We start from the raw sequence: 25399 nt of genomic DNA on the forward strand, positions 1-25399 counted from the left end.
TGCCACAACCTTTACGAAAATTTAACCATGGTTTTATTGGTGTAAAGTTGTGGTAACCATGTTTTTTTTTGGGGGGGGGTTGCATTGATCAGCAAAACCATGGTTTTACTACACTAACCATATGGTTTTTGAAAACCACAGTTGTCAAACCCATGGTTATTTTGTGGTTACCATGGTTTTACTGTAACCATGTTTTTTTTTTAACTGTAGTAAAACCATTGTTAATTTTTGTAAGAGAAAAGATAATCTTAATTAAGTCTAATTATATCTAATTCGATATAATTAAAATATTTAAAATCATATATAAAATCTATAATTATTTTTCCAGGCTTTTAAATAATATTTAAATAATATTGTGTATATTTTCGTTGAGACACATATAATATTGGACTTAAATGGGGTAAAATAGGTTCGTATTAATTATTTAATTAATTAATTTTATCTTTTTTGTAATCAAACACTTCTAAGCCGATTATAAAACATTGATTTTGACAGAAATTATTGGTTTATAATGTTATTTCTCATTTAAAAACGTTTAAGTTCTCTGACGTTTCCATGGTGACTCGTGAAATCTGTGATCCATTTGTGATTTATGTTGTTACCGTGAGTGCGCATTAACTCTGGGTTACTTTCAGTGGGTTGATTGAACTAACTCTTAAACTGTGTTTTGGAACCGACATACTCAGAGTAAGCAAGTTTGGGGTTGATCAACCAAAAGTTCAGGGTTAATCTGATGGTAAGTTAACCCTGCTTTCTGGAATACACCCCAGACAACTATAGGCAGTTGTTCTTTGGAGCTTTTTCCTGCACAAAAGTAAACCTCTCGCTGGCCAACCAAACACAAACCCTGTGTTCACTTTACGATGGCCAAACAGTAACTTTACCATGATTAGGCTACTATGGTTTTTAAAAGGTAACTTATACTTGTGAAATTAATATAATATCAATAGAAATATATATATATATATATATATATATATATATATATATATATATATATATATATATATATATATATATATATATATATATATATATATATATATATATACAGTTGTGTTCAAAATTATTCAACCCCCCAATGCTGTTAAGGGTTTTAGGGAATTTAGTGTACATTTGTAATTGTATTCAGAATGAAATCCTACAATGACTTCTTAAAGAACCATATGCAACTAAAATGACATCAATTGGTTTTGTAATATAGTAGTAAATGTTTCTTTTGTGAATTCTTCATTGACACAATTATTCAACCCCTTAAAGAACTACCACTCTGAAGAACAGAGGTTCATTGAAGTGTTTTCAATCAGGTATTGAAAACACCTATGGATGTCAGGGAACAGCAATAAAGCCTAATAAGCACCAGTTACACTCTAAAAATGGTTGGGTTAAAAACAACCCAATTGGCAACCCAGCGCTGGGTAAATATTGGACAGAACACATGCTGGGTTAAAGTAACCCAACACGTTGGGTAACACATTTTAACCCAGCAGGTTGGGTTGTTGAGAAAACCCAACATGTAGTCATTTTAACCATTTATGGGATTAATATTCTGGGTTTTGGGTTATTCTTGCTGGGTTATTTTTATCATGTGCTTTATTGTAAATCAAGACCATTGTTAACAGCAAATAAATGTTTATTTGATTGCAAAATAACTACAAACTCTTACATTTTTACAGTTGTAAGTTGCAAAATCATTTAAAGGACTGCTTACTGACCCAAGTATAAATATATTTATAAAATATCATAAATTATGCACATTGAAGTAACAATGTAACAGGTTGAATCAATTCGTTTGAATTTAAGACAGAATTTGTAATTTTACAGTATATATATGAAATACTGAAATGTACATAAACAAAACTACAGCAGTGTAAAAAAGAAACAATGTAATTGTTAAATTAAAAGTAAAATCATTCATAGATGTGTAAAGTTTTTTTAAAGAACAAATGTTTTAAGTTTCACAGAATGGAATGTATTTGACTAAAAATACTTCATTTATTAAAGTTACTCGTCGCGAACAAAGATGTACAAAGGAATCGAACAGGAGAGGATTCATCCATTTAAAAAATGACAGACTACAGGAATTCCCATAGAAGCACATTGCCTGGGGTATTTATTTTTTTAAGCACTTAAAATGCCTTTAAACCAGAGACTGTAAAAAATATGCAAGTAGTGTCCGTGACGTCACCTATTGGTTTGTGAAGAGCATTTTTGAAGCTTAAAGTAGGCGGTGCGTGCCGTCGCCATCTTGGCCGAATTGCAGTTTAAGTCACTTCCGTATTCAGAGAGACTGATTGAGAAAAAAGATTGAGAGGTCTGCTGCATGTTTCCCATGGCCAGGAAGAAAGGAAAGGGTTTCGAGGATTCTGTCCAGTGAAGAAATTCCACCACATTTGTTGCAATCTACAAAAGAGGAAAACACTTTTAGTGGTCTGAACTGAATGATCAGATTGAAGTATTCAGAAAACCATGTGGGCCATGTGAATTATATATTTTATAAAAATTATATGGGTTTCATTTGCATCCCTGGCCGCATTACCACCACGTGTGAGATTTTTTTTTCCAAAAATGCAATAGCCTGTTTACAGTTTGCATAAGACTTTGGTGTTACACTCCTTTAACTGTTGTGCCAACAACAAAGGCTGCAAACCACACAGACTGACAAATAGGATGATCTGATCTGACTATAAAGAATAAAGTACTGCAGAACTAAAATTTAGCAGATAATTAAGACATTCTCAATATATTTTAAATAGGAATTATTAAATGTTATACTTACTGGCTGAAGTTGTATGAAGGTCTTTCTAGCCTCATCAATGGATGGACGTTAAAACTCTGCACACTCTAAAAAAGAATAGGAAAACAACATCACATCTAATCTCTGCTAAAAACATAACATCTCTGTTACAGTATCAGCCACAGATCAGAGGGTTGGTCAATATACATTTGAAATCACAGGAGACAACCCAAAAATATTATGAAATGAATATAAAATAGTAACTAAATACGACTCAATAACACATCTAAATTCATATAACAGTACACATATACATGTTTGTTAACAGATAACGTTAGTCACTTCCACGCAGCCTCCGTCTTGGTGACAAATACGTTTATATTTTCAAGTTCATATTCAAACACTTAAATTATTGTTTCATTTTAAAAGAGAGGAACAAGCATACATATAAGACACCAGTTCTTGGAAACGCTGTTTCGTTTTAATTTATCGACGCGTTACCTGCCGTACCGACTGTGAAGTGAATGTGCTTCTTGTCTTTGCCTCAGTGACAGACGGCGGCTCCGTGATCCTCCGCCTCGGCGCCGCCGGTAAAGTTAACATGTGCTTCTGCTCGCGCCTCGCCCTTTGCGGTCTGTCTTTACATATCGAATGACAAGAAAGCAAGTCGTTTGTCGCTAAATTTAATTTAACAGCGTCGCTATCGCTTGTTAAGCTGGGAAAGGGAAAACTATGCGCGTGTGTGACACAAAAAGCCGAAGTGGGTTGCGGAGGTCCACTCGGTACCGGTTTTGACTCGCTTTGTTAAAGGCTTACAGAAATTGTCATGAGTTAACGTAATCAACCGTGTGATGTGGATTTTATAACATGTTTTATTAATTTTATATGCCATATCAAACATCTTAGAACGATTATTCAAGTCAATTTGTGTAAATGGCGATCTGAGGTAACAGTCGTCATTCCTCCAAATTACACCCGTTGTCAGTATAAATTAACACGTTGCTGTCTCGCAAAATGTTATAATCTTGTTTATATTCATGAAATGTTCACAAAAGCATATAAACTTACCTTGAAACAACTGCTTCAGTGACTCTGTCCTTTCACGACGACCATTGCTGAGCACATTCAAACATCAAGGGCGCGAAGCACGTGAGCCTCTTCAAACAACCCAACATAATAACCCAGCAGTTTTAACCCAACACCTAGAAAACTGAAACTACCCAAAAAGTGTTTAAAATGTAAAAAAATAACCCAGCAAAACAACCCAACAGACTCAACCCAGCATTTTGGGTTAAAAAATAACCCAGCCATTTTTAGAGTGAAGGCAGCTTTAAAATGACTGTGATACTCAACTCCTTCTAAACATTTACTGGTGTGGTTACAAACATGGTGAAGTCAAAAGAATGGTCCAGGAAGACAAGAGAAGAGGTGATTAATCTTCACAGGAAGGGCAATGGCTATAAGAAGATTGCAAAGATGTTAAACATACCAAGAGACACCATAGGAAGCATCATTCGCAAATTCAAGGCAAAGGGCACAGAAGTTTTGGGATAGTGTTCTGTGGAAAATTAGAACTGTTTGGGCCCATGGATCAACGCTATGTTTGGAGGAGGAAAAACAAGGCCTATGAAGAAAAGAACACCTTGCCTACTGTGAAGCATGGTGGGGGGTCAATCATGCTTTGGGGCTGTTTTGCTTCTGCAGGTACAGGGAAACTTCAGCGTGTGCAAGGTACCATGAATTCTCTTCAGTACCAGGAGATATTGGATGACAATGTGTTGCAGTCCGTCACAAACCTGAGGCTTGGGAGACGTTGGACCTTTCAACAGGACAATGATCCCAAGCATACCTCCAAATCCACTAGAGCATGGTTGCAGAAAAAAGGCTGGAACATTTTGAAGTGGCCATCGCAGTCACCAGACTTAAATCCGATTGAGAACCCCTGGTGGGACTTAAAGAAAGCAGTTGCAGTGCGCAAGCCTAAGAATGTGACTGAACTGGAGGCTTTTGCCCATGATGAATGGGCGAAGATACCCGTAGATCGCTGCAAGACACTTGTGTCAAGCTATGCTTCACGTTTAAAAGCTGTTTTAACTGTAAAAGGATGTTGTACTAAGTACTAAGATTGAATGTCACTTGGGGGTTGAATAAAACTGATAATGATGTGAGCACAGAAAAGACATTTGTGGTTATTTCATTATAAATGTTATGTTATATTTGTCTGACCTACACATGCCTCTTTGATGTAATTGTAAGCAGGATGACTGAATGATCAAAATCAATGTCAAACCGGACAAAACAATCAATTTCAGTTGGGGTTGAATAATTTTGAACACAACTGTATATATATATATATATATATATATATATATATATATATATATATATATATATATATATATATATATATATATATATATATATATATAAATAATGTGTGTGTATTTACATTATATTGAAAAGTAAACCTTATCATGGTTTTGCTACAGAGAAAGTTACATTCCTGTTGAACATCCCCACAAGGCTCATTATGTGGCTCATTATGCAACCCTTTTGTCTCTCAGCTGTCAATCACTGATTATTCAGGAGCTTTCCCGCCTCCACGCATACAGCCTTTCCCAAGCAAAACTGTCTTAGAAATTGTAAATCAATATCTTGCTTTATGTGAACGAGTAGGCCGAATGATTTTCACATCATTTTGAAGAAAAAACTCTAGACTACTAGATCCTGTTTTGAAAAGTCTTGGGAAAACATGTTTAGAATTAGTTTTGTGGACTTATATCAGTGACTTAAAATTTTTGCTTTTTCAAAAACCACGCATAAAAATTTTTCTCTCAAAAATACAAACATGTACATACATGTTGATTATATGATATTGTAGCCCAGTTTGTGATGAACGCAGTGTTATGAAACTTTTGCCATTTATATGTTTTAAGCAACTGAAAAAAGCACAAATGTCAGTGCATGTCAAAACTTCCCCAGGGCCCTAAAAACCCCTTAGACCCCAGAGGGTTATACATCAAGAGGTTTGATTTTCGAATATAATATGGCATAGGGATGATCACTTCCAATTGAAATTCACCCCAAGTGAGGGAACATCCCTCACTTATCTCTCACATTTTTACTCGTGTTTGGACCTATTAAAGTCTCATGCTTTTGTACCGCACATTACATCAGCATGTGTGTTCTCTGGGTTTATATATAATAATATACATCATAAATCTTTATTTAGTTTCAACAACTTTCTCTTATTTTGTTTCTTTGTTTGGCTCACTGGTTTGTATCTTATTTACTGTAATTACATATTTGATATGACAAACAGTATTTGCCCTTCTTCATGGCAAAAAAACATTTAAAATGTTTGTTCTGTCTTTACTCTGGAATCATCCATAAAGCTTTTGACCTTACTCCATGACTAAAATAAAGTTGGTGGCAGCAGGTGTTAAGAGCAGAGGTAGCAAGATTAGGCATGTACAACTTCATGCGGTACTTTATGGAATGATCAGCGTATGACATCAAAGTACTTAATGTCATACGATGATTGATTTGCGCAGGGCTGCAATTTGCTAATTTGATGTGACTAAAGATTATTCTCCCCTTACGATTATAATGACAGAAGAATGTAACACATTTACAAATGACTGAAGAAAAAATAGCGCCATAAAAGTACTTTTACAAAACGTACATTTTTGAACTACTTAAAAAATATATAATTCTTGAGAAAAAATACTCTTATTACAGTAACGGGACTATTTGTAATTCATTGCTTTACATCCCTGCATAATCAATTTAGAGTGTTGGCCACTTTAAGCCACATCATCCCTCTTTAAAAATTACACATGAACTGAAAATTGTACTCAGTAATTTTTAAAAGTAATGGGGTCTGGAACTGGGAACATGTGCTTACAAAAATATGATCAGAATTTTGACTTAGCAAATGATTATGCACACAGAGTAGTTCTGTGGAGGAAGAATGTTATCTCTAATGTATCCCTCATGCAAAGCCAGAGATGTGAAATCCTGGGAAACTCACAGCTTTCGATTTCCAGTGTGCAGTTCTGTTCATCTAGTGGGTATCTGCGCAGGTCCATCATGCAGGCTGCTGTGGTCGTGATCCTGTGGACACAAAGAGTGCAACTATCAGACACGAGCGGCTACATCATCTCAATGGTTTTGTACATCTGTGCTGGAGTGAGTTTCTGAAATGTGACGTAGTCTGTGAAAAAACAGCTAAAGTAGTTCTTTTGAGATTTACATAAATCATTGTACATAACATAATGTGAAAATATCTTTGACTATATTGACTAAAGCAATGCCAAAAAAAAATCGATTTTACATTTGATAGAGAGCTATTTTAACATAAAAACACAATATTTCTGTATATATACTGCATTTAAAATCTATTATTTGACATATAATAATATTTAAAAACTATAAACAGTACTTTAAATCTTTTTTTACATTATAACAGTATTTTATAACCTTATCTTAAATAACTTTTCCCTTTTAAAACCTTGCACTAAACTAATTCAATTCCTAAATACATTTATTGACTATTACTATTTGCAGCCAGATAGTGTTTCTGTTTTCATTCATTTTTAATATTAAAGTTACACAGGCATTGGAAAGAACAAAGAAGCACTTTTAGACGAGACATCTGAACGGCCCCTTAAATGTTTACACCAATAATCAACGAATATAAAACCAAGTAAATTATGTTGACAAAAGATGCTGGGACTTTGAGACCACTGGGTTACAGAGTTAGGGAGTTTGTATTTAGTGCTGCATATGTTTACTGCAGCATCCCTCCTGGATTGATAGATGAGTGAAAATATGTGCCCTACTTTCTAGCTGGGCCTGAATCACCTTGTATCTGTGTCTTGCAGATGTAGTTCCCATAGCTAGTGGGACTTCCAAAGAAAAGAGAGCAAGCAGTAGTGCTATAAATGCATGATCAGATTAATATATTATATTATTAACACCCTAGGTCAGTGTTTCCCAATCCTGGTCCTCGAGGCCTCCCTCCCAGAAAGTTTTAGATGTCTCCTTATTTAAAACACCTGATTCAACTTATCAGCCTCCTTCCAAAATGGTAAACATGTCTCCCTAACAAGCTGATGAGTTAAATCAGGTGTGTTAAATTTAGGGTGGCCATTTGTGCCAGTTCCGCCCGACACGTCCCAAACATGTTTTCGGGTTTGATCTCCGGAAGTCGCGTTGCTCGATTGTATTTCTTTTAAGAAATACAATCATTGTAGTTTCATTCTTACCTTGAAATGTAACGGTAGCTTTTCTGAAATTAAACCCGAAATATTAAACCTTGATGACGTATGCGGTCGACTAACGCGACTTCCGGAGAACGAACCCGAAAACATGTTCAGGACGTGTCCGGCGGAACTGGCACGAATGGCCACCCTAGTTAAATTAGGAGACATCTAAAACTTTCTGGGAGGGGGGCCTCGAGAACCAGGATTGGGAAACACTGCCCTAGGTACATCTAAAGCAATAAGGACTTTTGTATTTAGATTCTCCCTTTAATCTAAAGGTTTCATTATAAAACGCTGACGAATCACAGCAGGTGACTCAGAAATGAAAAGGAGTAAATACACTGCATTAATACCTATATTCTGCCTCTACACAACAACAAAAATTTACCAACTTCTGAAAAGAGGCTTGAAAGAGAGGCAGAGGCTGCTCTAGCTGAAAGTGTCGTTGATGGAAGCAGCAGCTGCAAACATGAAACTAGAAAGTGAACAGTGTACTCAGTTCCCACCTGAGCAGAGCACAAAGCAACGCACTTTAGACTATGTGAGTAAACACAGTTGTTGTAGCAGTAGCAGCAGCAGCAGCATACATTTACCCAGGGATGTATCTTCTGACAACAAATGCGTGCCTAACATGGACCAAGGGAGTCGGAGCCTATGGTGAAGTGGATGGTGCTCCGACACATGGTGGAGACGCACTTCTGGCGACCCGAGTTCGAATCCCGGCTCAAGGTCCTTTGAAAAATTCTGTCTCAATGCTGACAGGAGTTAACTTACAGGCTGAGTCCAGGCGGGAGGAATTTTGATAATGTCGGTCTTGTCCACGTCAGGACCAGGACGTAAACTGTTGCCTACAATCTGTGTGTTTGTTGTAGTCCAAGAAAAGAGATTTACGTTGGAAACGTTCTAAAATCTTCATTTGGAACACCTAAAAGTTGGAGTTAGAGAAGTAATGTCAGGCAGCCAGTAGGGTGAATCACTTACATTTGACACCTTTCCCCTCACAGAGGTGATAATGTGCACTATGCTAGTTCCAAGAACAGCGGACACTAAGAAGCTCTTCTCTAACATTTTCGATGGCAGACTCAGTGGAAGAGTTACGCCATTAGGCCTGGTACATGTGTGTATGTCCCTCTTTAGGTAAGCCTGTGTACTGTGTTTCTTCTATGCTACTTAGTAATTACTTGAAGGAGGCCACACCAAGTTTATTGTCCTAAGTTTATTTAGAGGCTTTTTGAAAGGAGACAGTATAAACTTGAGGGAATGTGAAAACAAAAAACTATTTAAAAAATTATTTGCAAACTGTGAGATTGCCTCATCCACACAAGGTGTGTTTTGTCCAAATTGAAGATAGATGTAATTAGCTTTCACATTTATTGTGATCACAAATGCTGTTTTGGTGTGTCACCGAACACAGACTGTTAAATAAATCTTTCTGATTCAGTATATTGCAGGATCAAAATGAATATTGTGACTGACAAATCTTACAGCAAATTCTCAGCAGATGGTGTTGTTCAAATGATCTGTTTATATTTCAGATGAAGCATATTCTTTCAGCTGATTTTTAATGCCATTATAAAATTACAGCAAAATCATGTCTTGTTTTATATGAATTGCTCAGTTTAATAGTTGAAAAAAGGGCTACAAAACAATCAAGGAAAATAATATGCTGTGGGTGAACCTGGGTCTAGTTAACACAGTGAGTCATGTAACTTTTTTCAATGCACTTGGTGTAGCATTTGTAAATTTTATGTCAACTATGATAAATAACACTTTTCTGATAACCAAAACTACTAATTTTTGTCCACTGTAAGTCTCAAAACATTTAGTTGTAATCTTTAATGCTAAAATGGTTGCAGTAATTTTGATTAAACAAGCTAATAGATTATATACTATATAGATAACAGGAGCACTGATGGATTTGTGAATGCACAGGATGCACTCTGAGCACATATACACACACTTCAGGTAAGTGGAATGCGCAATTGCACTAAAGACATTTTAAGTGTGTGTGCAGAGAGAGCGGATATTAATTCATAGCTCAAGTCAGAGCACACATCCAGTTTTGTGTGAAGGCTAAAAAACATCTGGGTTACATCTGTAAGCATCTGTAAGCACTGTTCCCTGAGATAGGGAACAAGACGCTGCGTCTTAAAATGACACCATGGGGAAACACGAACATTGCGCACACGCCTGAATAATGTATTGAACTATCTTGTTGGGAGATGACGTTGTGCATGACAGTGGAGCCAGAAGGTATAAATAGGGAGGTCAAAGAGAGCATACTAGCTCTTGAAAAAGCAAGCCCTACAGACATGATAATTTATGGCAATGAGATGCAACGTATTAGGGAACAGAGGTTAGAGTCGTAACCGAGACATTCCCTTTCAAAGGAACTCAACGCTGTGTCATGACATGACACTATGGGAAACAAAAATCTTACTATACCATACTGTTATGCACAGCTCAGGACATGAGAACCTGAGGTCCAGGTAAGGACGGGAGCTCCTAACTATAATATCTCATAAAATTATGCAGGGTAGGCCACCCCACAACACAACAAATATCCTGCATTGAGGGCCCAGCGAGCAGGGCCTGAGAGGAAGCCATACTCCTTGTGGAATGCACCCTAATTAGCAGAGGCGAAGGCATCCCAAGCACCTCATAAAATAATGAAATTAGCCTCTACAATCCATTTACTGATTGTTTGTTGAGATGTTGACTGACCCCTACTAGAGGATCCAAAGCAGACCAGTAAGGGGTCTGATCTTCTTCACAGATATCCTAATATAGTCCCATCCAGAAGTCCAATAAAGAACTGGAAGCTTGGCTCACCAAGGTTGACAAGTCTGGGCTGCCTGGTAGATTTAAAGCCTGGATCTACCAGCATTCCACTTGCCCCATGTCTTCTGGCCCCTGCTGGTCTATGCAGTCCCAATGACAACAGTTGAGTCCCTAGAAAAGAAGATCAGTGGCTTTCTTCAGAAGTGGCTGAGCCTCCCACGCAGTCTTACCAGCGCTGCACTGTATGGGACAAGTAACTCCCTGCAGGTACCCTTTAGTGGCCTCACAGAAGAATTCATGGTGGTACGCACCAGAGAAGCCCTACAATACAGGGACTCCAGGGAAAGCAAGGTGTCATCAGCCAGCATCGAGGTGAGGACAGGAAGGAAATGGAAGGCTGGGAAAGCAATGGAGCTGGCAGAGTCTCGCCTGAGACAGGCACTAGTCGGCACTGTGGCAACAGGCAGAGCAGGCTTGGGCTACTTTCCAAAGCCTCTTGTCAGTCAGGTCCGTAGAAAGGAAAGACACCTGCTACTCCAGGAAGAGGTCAGAGCAGGCGTGGAGGAAGCGCGAGCTCTCTGGCAGCAGGGAGCGTGGACTAGGTGGGAGAGTGCAGTGCAACGCAGGATTACCTGGTCAAACATCCTGCAGGCAGATTTCTATCTGGTCCGTTTCCTGGTACAGGCTGTATATGATGCACTGCCAAGCCCAGCAAACCTTCATGTTTGGGGAAAGAATGAGACACCATCCTGCATCCTTTGCTCTGAAAGAGGCTCTTTAGAACATCTCCTCAGCAGCTGCCCAAAGGCTCTGGCGGATGGGTCCTATCGTTGGCGACATGACCAGGTGCTCAAAGGTTCAAAACAGCTGATCATGCTGGAACTTACCATGCCCTGGGAAGAGCGTATTAAGGAAGCAAATGAGAGGAAATACTAGGATCTGGTTGCGGAGTGCAGGGACAGAGGCTGGTAAATCTTCTTTGAGCCCATTGAAGTCGTCTGTAGAGGCTTTGCAGGTCGGTCTTTTTGCAAAGTCCTCACCAATTGGGGAATTACTGGGGCGGCCAAGAAGAGAGTAATTCAATCCGCAAGTGAGGCTGCAGAGAAGGCCACAAGGTGGCTTTGGATTAAGAGTGCTGATCTGTGGACTGCTACTGGGACGCAAGTCGGGGCCTGATCAACCCCGGCTGGGTCGCTTGGGAAGGGTGTATGATGTTGCGAGACCCGAAACATCTAATGATCCCAGGATACATCACTGAGGATGCATCCCAGTTCATCCATGAGATGTTTCTTGCTTATATACATTAATTTTACACAGTAATGTTAGCTCAGTGTAAAATTTGATCAAATGGATACGTTTTAGTTCAGTTTGCTAATGTAATCACACTCCTGTCAAATACTAAGACATTTTAGAAGTGGACAAAGTTGTAGATTCATTGCTTTTCTTGAAAATCTAAATGTGTGTTGCTTTACATGTTGGACCGCAGTGCAAGGAAATAGTTCATAATAACATTCAAATGTTTGTTTATTCAACCATAATCATTATTCCAAACCTATATATTTTTATAGCACACAAACCAATTGTATGGCTTCACACAGTGGTGTAGTCTAGATTTTTGTAGTGAGTATACTCTGATTTTTCACCTCTCACCCTTATGCTAACTCGTCCCAGCGCAACGCACCACCAAAATCACAGATGCATACAGTATGGATCTTCATGTAACAGAGCATTCTGAAAGTGTACTCATGAACACATAAACTGAATGTGTTATCAACATGTCAGTTTATTATAAGAAAAAAAAAGAGTTTAACAGCCAATGGGTTTACAGCTGGGGAAACTGGACTGATTTTTAGACTGGTTTAGTGTGAATCAACATCTAACTCGGGGCCAAAACTTACTCAACTGTTAATTAAAATTAAATAAACTCTTTACAATCTTCAATACGTGGCTAACACATGCATAACTATGATAACATTACCATGTGTAATTTAATGGTGTAAATGTTTTTAATTAATACACATTTAAGATGACCATGAATTAACTCTAATACAGCAAATTCTAATAATTAAATTTGCATAGTCATTGATATAAAAAGCTTATTTTTTGCATATAATACAAGCATTGTCTAAAAATGAAAATAGGCTTTTACTTAATTATCATTACAAGACCACCATCATGTAGCCTAGACACCAAAACCAAGTGAAGAAAATTATCTCTTTAATTTGCAAGTCTGAACTGAACATCAACGCAGACATGAATTTCCTCACAGAAGTTTAAGATCATATATCATAGAAGTTTAAGATATATACGATCATATCTTGAACGTAGATATATAAATGAACACAGAGAAGGGAAGTTTAACACTGTGAAGCACAAGCAAACATGCTGAAAGAGGCTTAAAACCATCAGGACATAAACAGGCTTATTTTATTGCACTTGAAACCTTACCTCGAGATAAAGTATTAAACTGGACTGATGATTTAAATGTTTTTTACTCACATGTGCGTTGTTAACTCTCCGGATAACTCTCGTTCACTTCTCCACGGTCAAGGACTGTTTGTTTACAGTGTCGCGTGAGCAGCTACACTGCAGGTTCGAGTTCATTTGGCGCTAAGCAGACCTCTTGGTGATGTCAAAGTACCGCGAGAGCGATTCAAAGCAGATTTCTCCATGTGATAACTGTAATCGCTCTCGCGGTACTTTGTTGTCACTCGCCTGTGGGTTCTTGTGGCGCCACAGCAGTCTGCTCCCCAGTCACTCTAGCGCCGCTATAGTAGTAATTTGATTACATACGCCGATCGGATCGCGCAGTTCGGCAGGAAGTCATCAAATATATAGCTTATGTATATCCATTTAAACCCGCTAAAGCAGCAAGTGCAGCATGCTAATGGTTAGTGCTTCACATCTAAATTATGACTAAAAGTTTGAAATGTCAGAAAACCATGCTGTTACGCATCCTCACGCTATTTTTAGTGGGTATACGGAAATCCTTGACAATTTCTAGTGGGTATACGGCGTAGTCCTGCGTATCACGTATGACTACACCACTGGCTTCACAGCGTTCATAAAAATACAGACTTGAACTATAAACTTTTGATTTATAAACTGTTGATCTATAAAACCCCCATAATTCCTTTAGCTCAACCGGATTAGCAATCCTTGTGTTTGACTGCCAGTGAAAAAGGGTATGCTGTAAATTGCTTTGGATTAAAGCATTTGGCAAATCTGTAAATGTAAACATAACCCTTTGTCCCTACAAAATCATAAAGGTTTGGAATAATAGCAGAGGCAAATAGTAAAAAAATGGATGAAGTGTGCGAAGAGTAGAGCATCTGAAATACCTGAGCCCATAAAGCACTGTACCATCGGGATGGAGACGTATCATTCTGTTCTTCACAGTTACACCATGAACAAAAGATTTCTTGTCATTCAGGAAGTATGTGTCTGGCACCCACAGCTGATCAGCTACTCTGTTATCCAGTGTCAGATTGAGGGGAATCTCAGAATAGGACAGGCGCTTGTCTCTCCAAGCTTGCTGAAAATACATGGTCAATGTATAATCCTGAAAAAAAACAGAAAAGATGTAGCATGAAAGCAAGATTATTACTTTATTTCAAAGAAAAAGTTGACTTGCTGGTTAAAAAGTGTGATGTAGACACCAAGGGTTGTATTAAAACAAACCAGATAGCAATAAACATATATAAAAATATTAAAGTTTACTCTTAGCATAGCTAAAGGCGGTAGGTATCTGGGTGAAATCTCCCAAGAACTTAATCTTTTAACTCACATACATTAGTACATGCGATTCTCAAACGCGAGCTGTATGAGTTGATGATAATGATGACAAAACCGTCAAAATTTGTTTTTAAGACTGCATGCAATGTGCAGCTGTGCAGAAGGAATTATTTATGAACCTACAAAACTGTATGCTTACTGTTCAATCATTTTATATTATTTAGCTCTACAATATATCACAATACAACCAAACGGCATATTCAAATTTTAACAAACAGAACTACCTCTAAAAAATATACAAAAATATTGAAGGGTGTGCAACTGGAGACTTGCTATTGGTTGTTGTATTTGAATAAATAATGAGGTAAGTCTTAGACAGGATTATAAGGGCTACAATGGGTATGTTTTTATAAATATAATTGTTCAGTGTTTTTTTTTTGTTTTGTTATATTATTATGTTTAATATAAAAATGCTTTAAAATTTTTTATTTATATTCTAAAGATGCATTTTTTATGTTTTCTATTAGTAGTACTTTTCCGATTTAAATACTGCTGAAGAGACAAAGAGCCCCATTATACACCCAGCACAATGCATAACACAAGTGTTTTTTTTTTGTTAGTTTCAGCCCAACAAAGTTATCAATTTTCCGTCCAGCACCACATTGTTTAAATAACAAATGCATCTACACCTATTTGTGCACCCATGGGCATGCTGGTCTGAAAACTACGTGTGTTCAGGAGCATTGTTGGCGTGTGGCTATTTTGAGGCAAATGAATGGTGCAACATTTTTTTTTTTTTTTTTTTTATTTAAAGAGCGAGTTAGTAATATGCATATACACTTTGCTTAATGGATGCGCAGCAGCACACAAACATATATTAAAAATATTAAAAATTTAATAATTATAATGTGAGACTTTTTTGCATACTTGTAAATTATTCTTATAAAAAAATTTGAGATTACAGTGATAATGTATCATACTTTATAATCTTATTTTACTTATTACTTCATGATTGTAATAACGACTTTTAAAGAGAACCAAAACTTTAATTACAAAAATATCCATTTCAATAAATAAAATACAACACAATTTTTAAAATTCAATTCAATTCCCAAAACACATCTAACCCTTTTAGATCATGTGCCGGCTGTGCCAACAATTTTCCAGACAATTTTTTTCTGTCGTTAAACTAGCAGATTCAGACACACCCTAAGTTAACTTGCACAATGGCTTTAGACCATGCGCTTAGATTGATAAAATATGGCAAAATATGTGTACACACCGGCACAGTTTAAGTTGCTTATTCGCAGATCATGTCTCATCAGCGCTGATGCTTGACTAAAATTAAAAAATGTACATAGTTTTTGTCACGGAGAGCTGATTTTACCTTGTTTTACACATCCATATTTTGACACTCTAGCCCAAAGAAGAACAAACACAAACTTCTATCCAGGTCGAATTTCGATTCTGATTCTGGAATGAGATAATCTGATCCATAATCCAAAATTAAAATTCAGATTCCTTTTATCAATCCTGTGTTTGCATTTTAAAAGGATAGTTCGGCCAAAAATGATATTAAACCCATGATTTACTCAGCCCGAAGCCGTCCGAGATGCATATGTCCATTATTTTCAGTTATTTTAGAAAATGTTTTAGATCTTTCAGTTAATCAAATGTGAAGTTATTGGACTTGAAGGACGTGGAACCCGTAACTTTACTGTTTAGCAGCTGAAAGATATAAGACATTATCTAAAATAACTAAAAATGTGTTAGTCTGAAAAATAATGGATAATTTTGGCCGAACTATCCCTTTAAGAAAGTCTGTTTTTTGAAGGTTTTTTTTCAACTGTGATCTGCCAGAGCCTTTCTTGCTAGGCGAACGCATACTTTAAATGTCATTGAAGTCTGAAGTCACACTACAAGCGACCTGCCAGGACCTTCCAAGCTAAAGTCATTACGTCATTTCTGACGGTCAGCAGAAAGTGCTCCAAAGTGTAACTACATTTAGCAAAGTAAGAGGATGATTGTCTTACTATAAATAATGTTGTTAAACTATGGTTAATGTAGTAACACCATACCTTTGACTACAAAAATGTCAAAGCAATGTCGGTTCTTTGTTTAAAATTTAAAGTGCATAGGTCTCTTACAACAGAAATTATCTTGAGTCTTTAAAATATCTCTATTAATCATTACGTTGTGCTTCTTTTTCCAGGCCTACCCACACGTTCAATATTTCCAAGCATCTTCCCATCGTTTTTTATTTCTCAGAAGACATACCTCCCAGTCTGATGGAATTATTACAATGAGACTAATATATTCAACACTACTCGGGTGTACATAGCAGATGTCATTGAAGAAGAACAGAAAAAGGATATATACTAAGGGACAGAATTAATGAGCATCTCCATGAATGTTTGTTTCAGGAGAAACATTAGTAAATAAGCGATGGGATGCTCAAAAGTGATCCTTCTTAAATGGCAGAGTGAATAATATTTGCAATTTCTTAACCACTAGCATCACAGATTGCAGTTTCAAAAATGTATGTTTTTAAGAGGTTACGAGAATACTGCCTCCATATGCTATTGCTCAGAAAAATAGACCCACCCCAAACTGTAAAAAATGATTATGTGCCTTAGTAGATTTAATGATAAAATTTTGTTTGTTTGTTTGTTTTTTAACCACCTTTTGAGTTAAATAACATGTTTGGAAAGAAATTTACTAATTTCTGTTATTAATATATACATTTTTAAGTAATTCTAAATTTACACATCATTAAGGAAACTCAAATTCATCTGACCATTTTTAATCTACTTAAATTTGTATGAAAAAAGTTAATTTAAAGGACAAGTTCGGTATTTTACACTTAAAGCCCTGTTTTCAGATTGTTTATGATGAAATAGAACGGTTTTGACTGAAATTTGGACATATGATGCTGGCCCGAGAATTTTCGGGTGTTTCTTGTATCCCTCCCACCTCTATAATGGCTCTAGGTGCACAGGAACAATCCTTCCTAAAATGCATTAAACTCTCATTTACAAAGACGTGAAACTCAGCGAGTGGTCAGGGGTGTTCACTGATATGCTCACACAAAAATCGCTGCAAAATACGCATTCCAACAGGTTTTAACGTAGTTTTTGCCAACTCCATTGACTTGTATTAGATGTGCTGTGAGGTATTACTCCGCACCGGGAACCCGTTTGTATTCTTGCAATTGGCAAAGGTGGATTATCGCCACCAACTGGGCTGTACTGTCTATTATTCAAGCTCTCAGCGGAAGAATGTACAGGTGTGAGGCGTTTGGAAAAATAGGTCCACAAGTTTACAACGAATGCTAAAACAGCTGTTTGAATGCGTATTTTTCAGCGATTTTTGTGTGAACATATCAGTGAACACCCCTGACCACTCGGTGAGTTTCACGTCTTTGTAAACGAACATTTAATGCATTTTAGGAGGCACCTATACACCCATTGTAGAGGTGGAAGGTGAACAACAAACACCCGTAAATTCTCGGGGAAGCCGCATATGTCGAAATTTCAGTCAAAACCGTTCTATTTCATCATAAACAATCTGAAAACAGGGCTTTAAGTGTAAAATACTGAACTTGTCCTTTAATAATTTTATGTTAAAAATACATGAATGATTTTAGTAGATGTAAGTAACTAGGCAGTGGATTTGCTGTCCCAGCATGCTTTGCATTAGCCTGGGTGCCAGCCGAACATAGCCCCGCCCAAAACATTTGAAATTCAGTCTGGGGTCACTCCATTGCGGCGCAACTATGCTTGGGTAAAAGCAAGTCGAATCAATCAAATTGTCTTGGTTGTAGGTCTATCCAATTGAGTGCAGAGGCATTTTTTGTTGAAACACGCCCCATAATCACAACCCAATGAAGTGGTATCAGACTCATATTCTGACTAGAATTAAAGGTGCAGTGTGTAATTTTTAGAAGGATCTCTTGACAGAAATGCAAAATAATATATAAAACTATATTATCAGGGAAGTATAAAGACCTTTCATAATGAACCGTTATGTGTTTATTACCTTAGAACGCGACATTTCTATCTACATACAAAGAGGGTCCCCTTACGTGGAAGTCGCCATTTTGTGCCGCCATTTTCCTACAGAAGCCCTTAACGGACAAATTTTTTTACCAAGATGTCTCCGAAGATGACATGTTTTTCCAGTGGCAGCTACCGTAGCTTCTCTATGTGTTCTCTAAGCGAGGGGTGAGCAGTGGACTAAGCCGTTGGTTGCGATTCGCATCCTCACCACTAGATGCCACTGAAATTTACACACTGCACCTTTAAGTATGATAATGTCAGGTTAGCTCTACATGGGACTGCATTTGAAAAGTAAAGTTTGAAATTAAATGCTACTTTATGTTTTTCATGATAAAGAAAGTTGTTCATGTTAAATGGTAATTTATATTTGAGATTTAGAAGAGTTTCTGTTTATTGTATGAGTTTCGTGGTTACCATTGTTGCATTTGTTTAGACTTTGGGACTGTAGAAACATTTTTGACAATAACAAAATTTATCGTCAAAAATTTAAATTATTATAGAACCAATGATAAAAATTACATTAGGCTAAAAATCAAGCTAATCGAATTCAAGATATCGTAATGTTATAAAAAATTGTAAAACAAACGTTAAACCAATATCATAAAACCTTTAGGGGCGGTTTCCCGGACAGAGATTAGACTAGTCCTAGACTTAAACACTTTTAAGAGCTCTCCAAGCTGAAAACAACTTGCACTTACATATCTTAAAATACACCAGTGCCCTTTGTTTTACCTCAAAATGCACACAGGTAATGTTTTTAGTAGTGCATGTTTGTTAAAACTAGTTATATTTCCTAATTAAACTAAGACCTAGTCCTGGATTAAGCTAATCCTGGTCCAGGAAACCGCCCCTTAGTTTTACAATTTTGGAAAATACAAATAGTTGGCAAAGACTCCAAAAAGTTGTTTAGACTCTCCATCATTTACAAATCTGTCTGGGGCACATGGCACCAAAATAGCAGCTCAGAGTGTCTGAGAGGTGATGATGAAATTCACCTGCTGAGAATCTCAAACTCACTTTCTATCTCTTGCTGTAAACATCATTATGAAATCCCATGCAACACCAGACAGAATTTCCTGGCTCTCTTACTATCTTTAAAAGAAAAAATGTATAAAGATTAAGTCGCAGAGATTTAAAGGGTACGTTTTGTGCAAGACCTCTTTAAGGTACAATAAGTACTTTTTTCCACAGTTCACAACACAACAACAAAGGTCTAGCTTTACTATTGCAGATCGGTTGGCGCAGTGCATAGCCGCTTAAAGCCAAATACACCAATGAGTTCTATAGCAGTAAAAGCAGTAATTTTTTATTTCATTTTTTTATGAAAAATTACAGTTTTCATTAAATGATTAATCTATAACACCTTGTCCATCAACTCTTGGCAAAAAAATCACTTGTTTAGTGCATAAAAATAACAATTTATATTGCCAAGTAGGTCTACCTTTTCTTGGGATGGTTTAGTGGGATGGCGCGACAGTACATCTGCATCAATGTTGTGATGTCCTGATTTGAAGGCTGAAGTCCTAAATGGCTATGGCAGCCAGCTACGGATGTCATGTAGCAGTAAGCTTGGAGCTAGTCAGAATATAAGTTGAGGGGATTGTTATTAGTTCTAATGTTGAACTTTGCTCTACATAAGTATTCATGAAATTTATCCACAGAGACCCACTAACGTGCCAGAATTTCCAACTGATAAATTGGATAGTGACTTTCGGCAGCAATCTTTTTGGGTGTTCCTGCTTTAACAGTGCGCCTAATCCATCCAGACTCACGTCAACATGTAAGACATAAGGTTTAGTGATATGAAAAGCCTCTGTGTACCATTGGTCCCAGTGTTCACCAAATGACTTTCACTCACTACACTACTTGCCTTTCTGTACTGCTTTTGTCAGCTCAGTCAGGGGTCTCACAATGGCAGAGTAGTTTTTAGGATCTTAACGACTTTAAATCGTGGAATATCTTCCAATGAAAAGCAGCTTTCACCTTCTCAGGATCAGGAGCTATTCCGGCAGGAGATACAACGTGTCCTACATATTTGACTTGCAGGTGACAAAACACAACAGCCGCACTCTGGTGCGCACTAAACGGCCGCTTCAAGACTGCTCTAAACAGGTGGTCTCGGAGCAGCTGCCGCCGAACTCTGATGCAACCCATCTGTGGTGTGAATACTGCTCGACCTCGGGCCGAACCAAATCCAGGAAGTTCTCCACATGTTTGAACCACTGGGCTTCCGTCGTGATGTGATTTTGTGGGTTAACAACAAACAATGCAATCTTGGTCCGTTGCAGAGATTCGCTGTTTCTGGACGTTTGAGTTGATGATTTTATAAATGCACAGCTGTCCTCCACACACACAAATAGTGATGGCTCAGTGAGAAGGCTTTTAATAGAACAGTTGCGCTATTTTGCTTAAAAGCAAACAAACTTCGCAAAGACGTGCATCGTTTATCTCCATATCTGGCTAGCTTCGCTCTTCCTGTCAGGCTGGTTGTCGTGGAAACGTGGGGGTGGTCATGGGGGTAAGCACCATCAGAGACCAATGACAGCGCTGACCGTTGTCACATGGTGTAAGTTGCAGCATTTCGAGTGCAGTAAAAACAACATATGTGAACACGAACCGCACTAACTGAAAAATGATACAATGTAATTTGGTGCTCATTGAGGCCGCACCACGGTGTGCACCAACATGTGTGAAAACACCCTCAGTCTAGTTCTGTCGGCTACACAATCATGGGAAAGACTGCTAACTTTTGTCCGAAAGACGACCATTGACACCTTGCACAAGGAGGGCAAGACACAAAAAGTCATTGCAAAAGAGGCTGGCTGTTCACAGAGCTCTGTGTCCAAGCACAGAGAAGTGAAGGGAAGGAAAAGATGAGGTAGAAAAAAGTGTACAAGCAATAGGGATAACCACACCCTGGAGAGGATTGTGAAACAAAACCCATTAAACAATGTGGAGGAGATTCAGAAAGAGTTGACTGCTGTCACGGTTAGTCCGTGTCATGTTTTGTGTCTGTTCTGATTATTATCACCTGGACATTTATTCATTGATTGCTTGTCTTGTTTCACCTGTTGTCATTTAGTATGTGTATTTATACCTCTGTCTCTGCTACACTCACTGGCGGATCATTGTCTTAACTTCCATTTCTGTTCCTGTGTTCCACGTATATAGTGTTCCTGTGTTACTTACCTGATCGTTGTTATATTCCTCGTGTTTTGTTTTTCGTCTTATTAAATAAATGTCCCGTGAACTCGAGAAGGAGAGCTTCCCCTGATATTTTTTTGAGGGGGAGTTATGGACATTGGGATCTGCATTCTTCGAAGTCCTGGTGTTCCTTGGAGCTGACCTTGATGGAACGCTTGGAACTCCAGGACAAGCTCAGGCTAGCGGTCGCCACGCCCTATTCATTTATTCCCCGAGGTGGTTGCCGCGACACATGAGCCTGTTCCTATGAGGGTCGGATCTGTGCAGTTGGTTCCCCTGCTGGTCGAGTCATCTGGTCTGATTCCTGGGAGGTCCTCCGCTGTGCTCGATTCGGGGCTCGGAACGGACACCACGTCCAATTACTTTCCCGGGGTGGTCACCACCATGTGTGAGCCGTGAGCCCGTTTCCCTGAGATGGTGGGAGTCGACTTCCGGGGGGATCGGATCCCCGACGGTTCCCATGAGGATCGAGTCGTCTGCCTTGGTTTCCAAGATGGCCGCTCTGGTTTTTCCGGCTTAGTTCTGACTTCCTGCCTATTTTACCCCGGCTCCCTGCACTGCCAGTTTGCCTGGGCTTACTGATCTGCCGGCTTCACTCCGTTTATGTTCATGTTTATGTTTGGGTTGTAGTATCTGGAAGCCACTACTGTCACGGTTAGTCAGTGTCATGTTTTGTGTCTGTTCTGATTATTATCAACTGGACACTTATTCATTGATTTCTTGTCTTGTTTCACCTGTTGTCATTTAGTATGTGTATTTATACCTCTGTCTCTGCTACTCTCACTGCCGGATCATTGTCGTAATTCCATGTATTTTCCTGTGTTACTTACCTGATCGTTGTTATATTCCTCATGTTTCATTTTTCCTCTTATTAATAAATGTTACTATGTCCCGTTAACACTGCGATTGTGTCCTGATTCCTGTAACCAGTCATGGCAACTGCAGCTGGAGTCAGTGCTTCAAGAACCACTACGCAAGACATGGGTTTCAGCTGTCTTTCAAGCCACTCTTAAACAACAGGCAGCGTCAGAAGCGTCTCACTTCTGGACTGCTGCTGAATGGTCCAAAGTTATGTTCTCTGATTAAAGTAAATTTTGCAATCAGGGTCCCAGAGCCTGGAGCAAGAGAGGAGAGGCACACAATCCACGTTGCTTGAGGTCCAGGGTAAATTTTCCACAGTCAGTGAGGATTTGGGGTACCATGTCATCTGCTTGTGTTGGTCCATTATGTTTTCTGAAGTCTAAGGTCAATGCACCCGTATACCAGGAAGTTTTAGAGCATTTCATGCTTCCTGCTGCTGACCAACTTAATGTAGATGCAGATTTCATTTTCCAACAGGACTTGGCACCTGCACCATAGTATCCCTGTTCTTGATTGTCCAAAAACCCCATAGAAAATCTATGGGGTATTGTGAAGAGGAAATTGCGATATGCCAGACTTCACAATGAAGAAGAGATGAAGGCCACTATCAGAGCAACCTGGGCTCTCATAACACCTGAGCAGTGCCACAGACTGATCGACTCCATGTGACAGTGGCTGGTTTTGGGGTCTTCTACAGAAGAATAATTGACAAATATTGGACTTGAATATTGTCGAATAATGCCTGTATGTCAGTCATAGACTTTTCTTCATCAGTTAGATTTTTTGTTTAAATCACAAGCTGAAATGTCAACAGGCACCACTACCACCTTACATGAGTCTTCTCCATCAGGGCACAGCAGTTCTGCTGTAACACAGTTGGGGTGAAATGACTTTCTGACATTCACAAAGGGTACCAGGAAAGGGTCCCAACTTTATGTCTCTAACCCACACTCTTTCCAGGGCTTTTACAGTTTGCACAGTATATTCAATACATTCCACTTCAATAGTTGCAGGTACTCCTATCAACAATATAGCATGAGCCTCCACAATCTCTGCCTCGTTAAACCACTTGGAGAACTCAGTAAGCAGGAGCAGGCTAATTACAAAGGCCTCGGAACCTGAGGAAGATAACTATCAGTCAACTTATAGCTTAAAATGTAACTCAGCTCTTGTCAGTTCTCAGACATACATTTAGTTTGTTTCAGCAACATAAACAATAGATGAATCACCAAAGTTCACTTATTGGAAATAAATAAAATGTATATGATTAGTACTAACGGTCAAAGTATGTGAGTTGGCCCACACATACACCAGTCATAAACCTTAACCTGTTCCAGGCCTGTAAACAAACTTAAAAAAGGATAAATAACAATACCCTCTGAGGTAGATGGTTGGAAGCATGACGTAAAGTGGCCTTGGATCATGTATGGAAGCATTTTTAGCTATTTTGTAGATTCAGTTGCCAATGATGGTAAGGCGATGAGCAATATGAAAAGCTCAGAGGTGTATCAGTATCTGCACAGTGATCAAGTCGATCAGGTGTTATATAAGGATGTCAGCAAGGACCTTATGTATCCAAAAGCGGACATTGAGTTGAACCAGAGCCTACACATATCACATCATAAAGCTTTGATGCTAGCATCTGTGACAGGCAGGGTTTAAAATGAGCTGGGGCCGTCTGCACATAGGCTGAATGTTTTGTTCTACTTCGCGCCAGTGTGCCCGCTGGTGCGGGTGCAATGACGTGAAATGAATAATGTTTTCATTCATCTCTATAGAAGGTAGGTTTAACGCTCGTAAGTGCAGGGCACCTATGACAAAAACTAAATGTGGAAACGGGGTTTTACCGCTCGTATGCACGAAGCATCATTCGTTTCTGTCACCAATTAATTAATCTACCGATGTCTACGCAGCCTTGCGTGAAGTTGAACACAACTTAAAACATCTCATTCAGAACCTCGAGAAGGAGCAGGGTCATGTAGAGATGAAAGATAGAGAGAGATAAGAATAATCAACCCCCCCCCCAACATAACAAATTCCAGAAAAGTACAGACAACGGGTTGTTCATGCAGAGTCAGAATGCTTTTGTAGTCATGCAGCAGAACTTTTGTGGAAGGTCATTAAAAAATTGACAAATAAAGGCATGAAAATTTTTATTGTATTATGATATTATTCAATTTACTTTTATTTATATATCGCTTTTCACAATTGATAATTGTTTCAAAGCAGCTTTACATTAATAGAAGCAGGGAAACACAGAAAAATCGACAGACAATATAAGTAGCAAAATACAGCGACTATGAAAAAACTTTACAAGCGTATTAATGTCTTGTATACAAGAGGGTGCTAAGTTAAGCCAATGTCGACTGACTCCCCGTGGTTGAAAACCCCCTAGGAGAAAAAACTCCCAATTTTTTTAGCCTGGGAGAAACAAAAAGTCCTAGGAGGAAAAAAAAAACCTTGGGAAATTGACTATATATTTATATGGTATGTAAACGGTATGTAAATGGATAAGGAGATTAAACGGGTTCCGTCGGTGGTGGTTGGTCAGGCATCGGCATTATAAACTAATAAATCTAGTAGTAGTAGTAGTAGTAGTAGTAGTAGTAGTAGTCCTAGTAGTAGTCATAGTCGTAGTAGTAGTTTGTTTATAGAGCACATTTTCACCACCAGGATGTTGTACCAAAGTGCTGTACACCCATACAACAATAAAAGAGAATGCAAAAACACATCATAAAACAGCACATCATAAAAAC

General features: G+C 38.3%; 1 protein-coding gene and 1 long non-coding RNA gene across 2 annotated transcripts in view; both read right to left on the bottom strand.

Annotated features, from left to right (window-relative positions):
- Positions 1-25399, bottom strand: part of LOC129423531 (gamma-aminobutyric acid receptor subunit beta-2) — a 95083-nt gene that overhangs the window by 26336 nt on the left and 43348 nt on the right. Inside the window, exons 4-5 of the mRNA XM_055179853.2 lie at positions 14127-14347; positions 6771-6853 (exon numbers count right to left, since the gene is read on the bottom strand). Coding sequence (XP_055035828.1) covers positions 6771-6853; positions 14127-14347 — 304 coding nt within the window. The remainder of the gene's footprint in view (positions 1-6770; positions 6854-14126; positions 14348-25399) is intronic.
- Positions 1358-4065, bottom strand: LOC141366031 (uncharacterized). Its single transcript, XR_012370970.1, has 3 exons — positions 3806-4065; positions 2780-2844; positions 1358-2403 (listed from the first exon to the last, which is right to left on the bottom strand). It is a non-coding gene; the product is annotated as an uncharacterized lncRNA (long non-coding RNA).

This window comes from Misgurnus anguillicaudatus, chromosome 9, assembly GCF_027580225.2.
Source record: "Misgurnus anguillicaudatus chromosome 9, ASM2758022v2, whole genome shotgun sequence".
NCBI lineage: Eukaryota > Metazoa > Chordata > Actinopteri > Cypriniformes > Cobitidae > Misgurnus > Misgurnus anguillicaudatus.